This window comes from Limulus polyphemus, unplaced genomic scaffold (genome assembly GCF_000517525.1).
Source record: "Limulus polyphemus unplaced genomic scaffold, Limulus_polyphemus-2.1.2 Scaffold247, whole genome shotgun sequence".
Lineage (NCBI taxonomy): Eukaryota > Metazoa > Arthropoda > Merostomata > Xiphosura > Limulidae > Limulus > Limulus polyphemus.
The window spans coordinates 733,021-743,296 of NW_013665857.1; the positions used below are offsets into that span (position 1 = coordinate 733,021).

The 10,276-nt window shown below is 30.0% G+C and overlaps 1 protein-coding gene across 1 annotated transcript in view; it reads right to left on the reverse strand.

Annotated features, from left to right (window-relative positions):
• LOC106478765 (cysteine protease ATG4B-like) overlaps window positions 1–10,276 on the reverse strand; it is a 52,750-nt gene that overhangs the window by 5,261 nt on the left and 37,213 nt on the right. Inside the window, exons 8-12 of the mRNA XM_013939327.2 lie at window positions 9,369–9,649; window positions 8,949–9,027; window positions 7,933–8,072; window positions 5,247–5,303; window positions 2,300–2,408 (exon numbers count right to left, since the gene is read on the reverse strand). Coding sequence (XP_013794781.1) covers window positions 2,300–2,408; window positions 5,247–5,303; window positions 7,933–8,072; window positions 8,949–9,027; window positions 9,369–9,649 — 666 coding nt within the window. The remainder of the gene's footprint in view (window positions 1–2,299; window positions 2,409–5,246; window positions 5,304–7,932; window positions 8,073–8,948; window positions 9,028–9,368; window positions 9,650–10,276) is intronic.

A 10,276-nucleotide genomic window follows, 5' to 3' on the forward strand; every position in this document is an offset into this window, starting at 1 on the left:
TAGTATAATATATATATATATATATATATATATTCCTTTGTCTGTATAAACTACTTGTACCTGATGATAACAGAAACTTGTTGAATGTTGTACATTTGTTGCTTGTAATAAAGTTTCTTTCCTTACCCATTCAAGCTATATCCAAACTTTAGAGTGATTAAATCCCTATGTTACAATTTGTTTATAAAGTTAGTATGATATAGCAAGAGTTACACAAGATAAAAGAATAATTTTTCCTTAGAAATAGCAATATTTTTAGAATGCATTTTTGTATTTTGGTTCTACTTATTAAGTAAAGAAGGATGAATGTTTTGTATTATGACAATTAAGTTGTTAAGTTTGTAACATTTATTAACTTATAAGTATAGTTAGAAAGTATACAATGAAGAAATTGTTTTTCTTCTTCTAATTACACACACATATATAACACAATGTGTAAATTGGGTATTTATACACTTTTAACATAGATATGTAGAGGCTGTATTAATATGGTATTTACAACCTATATTTGTTATGAATAGAAATATAATGTATGTTCTACTTCAGATGATGACTTCATTAACTATCATAATATACATTTGAAAAATAAAACTTTGATCAGTACCAGTTTCCTTCCAATATGAATATGGCTACTGTTTTATTGTTTGTACAAAATGGTATGACTAATGCTCCTTTATTCACAGAGAACTACCCTTCAGTCACAGTATGCACTTTTATGTGTTGTACTAACCAAAAGAATAACAGTGATCCTTCTTTATAGAAGGTGTGCAAATAAGACTTTACTCTCCAAAATGTAATTTATAGTTTGAATCAATTAGTTGTGGGAAGGAGGACAAACATTAGATAAATTATAGTTCCTAAATGAACACTTAAGACTAGAAAGACTCAAATGTACACTTTTTCAAAATTTTGACATAAAGTTCAATCCAACACCAAAATTAAACAAGAAAAAAAGGTTCAATCAATAATGTTAAATACCAAAAAATTATGGTCAACTTTATAACATATTGCCAACCAGAGTTGTGTAAAACTTAACATTATGATATCATAACCAACTGGAGTAGTGTAAAACTTAACATTATAGTATCGTAACCAACTGGAGTAGTGTAAAACTTAACATTATAGTATCATAACAAACTGGAGTAGTGTAAAACTTAACATTATAGTATCATAACCAACTGGAGTAGTGTAAAACTTAACATTATAGTATCATAACCAACTGGAGTAGTGTAAAACTTAACATTATAGTATCGTAACCAACTGGAGTAGTGTAAAACTTAACATTATAGTATCATAACCAACTGGAGTAGTGTAAAACTTAACATTATAGTATCATAACCAACTGGAGTAGTGTAAAACTTAACATTATAGTATCATAACCAACTGGAGTAGTGTAAAACTTAACATTATAGTATCATAACCAACTGGAGTAGTGTAAAACTTAACACTATAGTATCATGACCAATTAGAGTAGTGTAAAACTTAACATTATAGTATCAATAACAACTGAGTAAGTAACCATCACCAAAAGAAGCAAATTATTGTGATGCACTAAAAGTCTGAAATAAATACAAAACTTAGGTAATTTGCACATCTCTCTATTACTGCTTTAGTTAACACTTAATGATATTTATGAGTGTATACAACATATGAAGTGAAAATAAAACGCTAAACAAACTACCATATCTGCCTAAAAGTTTGCAAAAACTTTAAACATCTCAAACAAATTACATGACCCCACATTTGTCTAAGAGACAAAAGAAAAGTAAAAATGTACCTCTAAGCTGATTCAATAAAATTCCATGTTACAGATAAAAACACCATATTAAATAAAAAAATATCTGCCTTATTTTTTTAATAGGTTCCACAGGGAAATGAAAAATACAGGAAGTACTACACCCCTTTCTCTCCTTCATACACAGTTACTGATTAAAATATCGAAGATATGTATTTCATTATCTCAACAACACAAGATATTATCAAGAACAGATTAAGAACTACACTATAATTGAGGAAAACCTTTAATGAAATTCTGAATATTCATACAAAACAATAGTAAAACGATAAGGATATCACTAAGTCCTATAACATACCAGTAGTAATAATCGTTATCACACTGAAAGCTATTTACTACACCTGCAAAATCTCATCAAATGTCTTGACACAAACAACTGTGTGCTAGATAACTGAAGAGTTTAAATGAAACAAGGCTACACTCTTATCACTTCATATTTGTGTTTCAAAAGACAATAATAGTGTACAAATGTTACATTTCACAAAACAAACAAGAACAACTTACCAAGACTAGTACTTCCTCCCTGGGCTTGCTCACTTTCAACAGATGGCCAATGTGATGGTCTTTCTTTACTTAGTTCAAACAATGGTTGTTTCTCACTAGCTATCAAGAGCTGTTAGAAAAAAACGACTTATGGAAAAACTGGTCTGAGATAAAGCACTTAAAAAAACAATTTTTTTGTGATTCTTTATATTTTTATCCTTAAAAAACTTTATGGCATTCCATTATCTTTCCTTATTTGCAGCATGTCAGGCTTACAAAATAATTATATCGTTGCCTTTTACAATAAGAACACGGATGCATGTACATTACAATGGAAATTATTTTCACACTGTAAATTTGAAAAAAAAAAAAACATTTTCTTTTAAATACTATTTGGTCATTTTTTCAATTACACTTACATGCCACAAGCCCAAGATCTGTGAATTGTATTACACAAAAAAACATATCTTTATATACAATAAAATACCAATCCTTTTTTTAGCTGTTGTAAAAATAATTTTCCTTGATTAATTCAAAGTAAAATTACTAATAGTGAAAAAAATATTAATCATAGCTCAAAACTCAACACTTAACAAAGCACTTCAATGTGCTTTTCAATCAGCTACTAAACATGTATTCATACCATGACAGGGTTCTAGTTAACCCAATTTCCCAGGTCCCATAGACATGAGAAATTGTTGGGACACATAAGATTTGACCCCCCCATGTACCGAATACAAAACACCCCATAAACAAGGGAAGCACAAGTACTTTGCTTCAAACTTTGCACTATAACAAACTAAATGGCATACAGTTTGCACATAGCTGTCCACAATCAATTTCTAACAGGTTTCATCAATGACAATAAATTGCATAAAAATAAAGCCATGTTAATTAACCCTTTCACCTCTGGTAGGTCAAAGTGTGCATGTCGCAACCTTTCACAGACTTACATTAAAAATTTAATTAAACTGCTATATTATGAATATATATGAATATACTTGGCATCAGAATGTAGATAATAAATCAAAGTTTTATTTAAGTTTTAATTTCTTATTTTGTAATGAAATATAAAAAAAATTCTCAATCTCCCCTGATATAACAACCGTGACATTTGTTATCTACTGAAATTTAATGTAAATTACTCATTATAATGTTTTCATCTGAACTTGACAATAACTCTCTCTGACATTTAAGACTACATTGTTTATAACCAATAGAAAGCCAAAGTTTTACTCTGTCAAATGAAGTATTATATTACAGAGTCCGAATTTGGATAAATTACCGGATTAGAAAAAGGAGAGGCTTTATCTTTAACTCAAGCACATTTTTCACAATGCATTATATTTTCATTAATTACTAAATACTCCAAATCATCATAAATAGAACTCACATTTGGTAAGATTATGAGATTTTATATAGAATGTTACTGAGAAGGATTATATATATTACCTGCAGTATTTTCCAATATTTTCATTATTTAACATGTGTACTTGCTCATTAGTTACAAATACAGTATCTATAGGATGCTTATGAAGCTTTCTTTAACCCTCTCCCCATTTTAAACTAAAATTCAAAGCAATATTTAGCTATTCTAGAATCCTGGTCAATTGATAAGATACTTGTTTTCATCAATCTTTCTATATTCTTAACCTCTTTAATGTATTACATCATAAGATTAGAAACATCTTCACATGATACTGGAATGTGGTAAGTCACATTTAGAATAACCTTAGTCTAACCAGCTTTAGCCACATGTACTTTTTAAATCTAAATAAAATTCTTGATAGTATTAAAAGGCTTCATTAAATAAACACCAAACAACTTAAATTAGGTTGAAGAGAAAAGTCAGTATTTAATACCTAGCTCTTGTGTGGCCAGAAGCAGAAGGAAGACAGTACTGATTAGTTACACTAAAATCTAAATTAATGACCAACATAGCAACAATAATTAATTAGAAAAAAACACCAAAACAAAACAAAATAAAACTCTACAGTACTGCCAAGAAAAAAAAAGGATCAAGTCCACTACAATGTAGGGAAGAGTAAAAATAGATAAGTATCCCAAGTACAAAGACAAAAATCTGAACATAGAAAGATATTTAATCAGAATATTGACTCAGATGTTCTAAGTACACCTTACAAAAAGCTCAATCAACTTGGATTATCCCTATAAAAAACCTAAAACGTGATTAATCATGTCACATCGTCTTCATAAGAGATTGTACACATTACAAATAATAAACAGTGAAAGAAGTTAAAGAGATATCAATGATAACAAGTATAAGATCTGTATCTTGGAAACTGTTCAAGAAAATACAGTACTGACAGATATAACTTCTCATGTTTAAAATATTTTTTTATGTACATTGTCATATATATATATATATATATATATACTAAGTTACAAGGTTTTAATAATACATTATTTTTTTTAATAAAATACTTACTTTAAATAAAATCATACTGCAAATTGTACTCAATCTAAGACTTTTTTGTGATTACCCTCTTGTGAAGTTTAGGGACAAAGACGAAACAGTCTAAGATAATAAGTGTAAACATTATTCCCAGGTAATATTCTAGAATGTTCCAATAATTAATATTCTGACACAACCATCCAGTTGGATTTTCCCAACACAGTAAGCAAATGGAATGAATGAAACAGACAAAATAAAAAAATGCTGTGCAAACTTTGAAACTTTTTACTAATTCATTCTGTTAACTTCTAGCAACCTTATAAATGCCATCTTTTAAGGAAATAGTATATTTCAAAACAAATAAAAATACATTTCTGTACATTACATATTTTTATTATAAGTATGCTCTTTCCTAAAACAACATTTTTCTGCAGTAAAAACCTTTACTCTTAATTTCTGATACTTTTTGACAATTTTAACCCTAAATGAATAAAAATATATGCCGTGCATATATAAAACATTCACACGTACAGAACTACAACAGCTACTTACCTTATAAACATGGTTACACCAGTTGTCAAAATCTGCCTCACTTCTACAGTAGAAACACTGGATTTGATACAAAATTAGTCCAACTAAACACATATACCATAATATTTCACCAAGTTTTATAACATGAAATTTAAATGTACATAAGTTAAGGTTATGTTAAAAAAAAGTTATTTTTCATATATATTTTAATAAACAACTCAGTTAAGGACATCTTCATAGAAGTATTAAGCGTATGGGATGACTTGATCAACTTTTTTTTATAGTATATGTAATATAAATAATAATTATTTTGGTATTTCCTAATTAAAAACACAAATAAATGTAAGATTTATGAATAAAAATAAAGTATCTGTTTGAAATTTATTAATAGATGTCATATTTAAGAAGATAATGTGTTTTTTTCCTAGAGAATATGCAATAGCCACAGTTTCTAGGTTGAAAAATTAATTTGAAAATATTTTGCTAAATACCATATTTTGATTGTAAAAAGAATCATTGATTTTTTTACACCATTTTCCTATCTAATCATGCTATATGTTATGTTAGAAATGTTAACATTTTCCTAAACTGAAAATGTATTTCCAAATAGATACTTCTTCTCACAAAAAGCTTTCTCGATTAGTACTGCCCTGGAAATTCTACCTCAACCAATACCTGGCAGCATCTGGAAATGTACACCTTTGATTGATGCTGGAAAAAAATTGGATCCCACTGAGGGTGAAATAATGTGGATGGTGATATAACAGGGGAGACAAATGGAAATGGAGGTATGGAGACTTGCTGAAACAACCCCGGTCTCCAAACAGGTAGGAAGACCCCCAACACTTTGTGACACAAAAAAAGGTGCCATGCACAATATACGTAGTGAAGAGGAGGGTAAAAGAACCCTAAAGAAAACAGGATTCCACCCTAGAAGAACCCAACTTCATAGCAGCCACATCAGTAAAGCAAGGCTGAAGAGAAATGTGTGCCACTGTAGCAAAAAGGAGACAACACAGACAAACAGAAAAACAATATAAAAAAACATAGAGCTCCCCCTCCCCCCCAACCAAAAGGTGAAGGTAAGATAAAGCACAGGCAATAATGGATAACAGAATAAATGAATGAGAAAGTTCTGATATAGGGAAAGGCAACTGAAGCATAAGAGATTGAACCCCACATTGGAAGAGAAAAAAAAAAGGTGTGAGGCAATTTATGGGAAGGTGGAATGAGGAAAGCAAAAACATTATAGGCCAACATACTTGGGGGACAAAGCATATCGACCCCCAAATGCAAGTGCACCGCAAAACAATGAGCATGAACCTCATTATCTGAGTAAGAATGAAAACCAAAGAAGACCTAAAGATTATTCCTCAATAATCCCACCCTAAATGACACATGACAGAAAAGTATATTCAGGAGGGGAAAAACAAACTGCCCTAAGTCACATCCATACATTCAGACACACATAGGTGTTAGTATGATAGGCTACTCAACAGGTTATACAGAACGTTGCCAAAAATGGTACAATTCCTGATGGAACTTAGCCATCACACCCCTGGCCTACAACTGTGTTATTGCCCCTGCAATGTGAACAGGAAGTCCACCATAGCAGTAACATCAGTGGTAGCTACGATCACCCAAAACTGTGAGTGCATAACTCACAAAGTTGAAAAATTAGAAAAGGTAGAGTAGATAATGAGAGATAAATTGTGACTCTCCACTAAAAAAGGGGAAAAATGGCAGTGACTGAATTAGAAAACACTCAAAAGCAAATATTTGTGAATGTAATAACTAAATTGTGAGCAAAAAGAAATACATCTGTACAGTAAGACTGCTAATCAAGAAGTGATTAATAGGTGCATTATTAGAAAGGGCACTAGTTACAATAGGGGTAGTGTCGCACTCCCATTGGTGGAGGGTTGCTGCATGATCATTTGCATGTACATATGCAGAAAGAAGTGGGGGTTACAAGGCTAGTGATGAGCAAAAAATTTTTGCCAACAGAGGGCAGTACTAACCGAGAAAGGTTTTTGTTAGAGGTAAGATATCGTATCAGAATTAATATTTCAAAGCTTACTTTCCTTAAATTTCTAGAATTAAACCTACTTATACAAATGACTATAGCAAATTAAAAAAACTGTTAATAAAAATTTTGATCTCATGACTTGTTCAGAAACACTATCAGAAATTCAACATGCCAGTAACAAAAGTTATGAAATGTCAAACCACTGTATTTCAGATAATTTTTATGACTTGTTCAGAAACACTATCAGAAATTCAACATGGCAGTAACAAAAGTTTTGAAATGTCAAACCACTGTATTTCAGTTAATTTTTATAACCTCTCAAAACTGATATCGTCATCATAGTATATATATATATATATATATATATATATATACACCCAAATGTACTTTAAAAGTTTAACTATATATACATATACAGGGTATCCAAAAAGTCTGGAACAATAGACATTTCAACAAATTTTACTGAATGTGTTCCACACGCTGTCCTTGTAATTCGAAATACGTTTGGAGTAACAGCAGAATTATATCAACTTTCTCATGCTTTGACAGCTCCATAATCAGTCACATATCTGAAATTAAAAAAAGCTGCAAATTGCCTATGGTTCCAGACTTTTTCAGACACACTATATATTGCAATTTCATTTCTAAAGAATAACACAAAATGTTTTACAATAGTACCAATGCAATGGAAGGGTCCAACTGACTAACATCCATTCTGCTTGCATAACAACAGTGATAGCTCTCATCACTGGGAGAATCAGTATCTAGGACAGTTGCTGGCTGGGTGGTATGTGGGTCCAAAAATACCACCTCATTCCCTACAAAACAAATTAATTTGTATAAGTTTATGATATGCTGACCATTATTTGATACAAATGTACAAACATTAAAATAGTACAATATCATTATTGTAACGACAATGTAAATGGTACTTAATAGCCAAAGTTCATGAGATACAAATTCATCATTAAAAAAATAAATAGTTATTCATGAAAAAAAGCACCATTTTCAGTGGTCTAAGTGACATGCCTGCATATAAATGAGACAGTTTAAGAAATTTCAACTACATGAATACTTTTACTTATCACAAAAAAATAATTCTTGGTAGGAAAACAACAAATGACCTAATAATCAATACAAGATGTTAAAAGAAAAAGTGAATACATTAAAAAAATCTGAAGAAATACAAATTTCATTATGATTTTTCAAGAACTTGCATCATATGTTCACTTCTTCAGTCTACATATTTAATCTATGTTGTAGTAAGTATGTCTTTGTTGGTATTTATATTTTTTTATTGCATAGGTTCTACTAACATCTATTAATATCTTTGACATTTTACTAAGTGAAGTAGCAGAACCCAAAGTATTTCAGCATCCTCATATAAATAATTTTTGGCTGTTACAATACTTTTACACAATTTAAAGGAATGGTGTACAGTTGAGCATAATATTGTTCATTTGATGAATTATGGGAGATGTCTTGAAATGCTCACTTAAATTTTTTTGCCATCCTTTTGGCATCACTGTCTATTACAACTGAAGAAAAAACAGAGTGGGAGTTGAAAATGTTTTTAACTTCATTTCACTGTGCTTGTGCAGATAGCTTTAAGGTTGTTCCACTCACTAAATATGTGTACTATAATATATAATATGTACTATAATACACTAAAATGTAAATGGTAATTGGCTCACCTATGGCACCAATAAAGTAAAGAGCATGGTTAGGTCGTCCTCCTATGATTCCTAGAGATTGTTTAAGTGTAAATGTAGTCTGTAAGAAAAGGAAGATAAAATTTTGGTACTCTTATCTTCTTCAATTTCTCAACTTACTTGACATTATAGTGGTATTAAAAAAAGGTTTATGAACATAAGTTAACCGTAATAAATACTTAGTTAGAATAATTTTGTTACATAAACAATTAAATCAAAAAACAAAACAGCATTAGTAAAAATAAATTTCAAAAATTTATATAAAAACTAAGACTTTTTTATAGTCTTATGATTTCAAAAAATTCAGTTTCTAACAACAGATTAATACACAAATCTCATATGAATAAAAAAACAACTTAAAAATGTAAAACACAAAGTACATTTAGTGAAGTAAGTAATTACCTTTAAACCTTTTATATACAAGGGATTAATGTCAGTTAGGCCTAGTCTAAGGGGTATAAATAAAAGTAGAGGTCTCCATATTGAACATCTATTGCTGCAGGAAGACAGAGCTTGTCCACTGGACAACTGAGAGCTGAGTTTTGGACACTGAAAATAAATACCATTTTCTAGGGTTGTCACTGCACTTGTAATCTGTTGTTGACTTTTTGATGAGCCTGAACAGATATTGTTGTAGGTTTTGTTCATTTGCTGACTTGTAGTTTGCATTTTGCACAAATCTTCTAAGTTGAAAAAATTAAAACAAAAAATTACTTTAGTACTTTGAATCTATGAATCCTGTAACTCTCTGTAACAAGTGAAGTTGCAAAGATTTAAATTGTTTTGCCAAATCTTGGACCCTTAGTAACTCTCTTCTATTTGTTTAACTCTTTCAGCACGGGCTTGGTCCCAGGGACTGACCTCGTAACCATTTTGTGCTTATTATAGTTTTCATGATATAACTTTTAAATTAGTAAGTGTATGTTAACAAAATTTGGCAGATTATCAGTTAACATTACAATGCTTCCATATGCAAAATATATTACATTTTTTGTTAAGTCTTAAGGTTTGTTAAGCAACGTTTTTCTTATGCTTTTTTTTCTTCTTTTCACATGTTGCCTATTCAACATGCAAAGTAATTTTCACTTTAAGATTAAAAATACTTTTATGTATCAGAAAATTTTCAAATTTCACATGCAAAATCTTTATAATGTCCACATAGTTATCACATGTTTCTTAAGAAAAAACTTTACATTCTATCTGTTATTTTCAGTAATTAATCTCTGAATGGGTTCAGAAATTTGACCGATCTTGTAACCACCATAAAAATTAGGAATAAATATAAATTATGCTCTTTCATTCTAAATGAC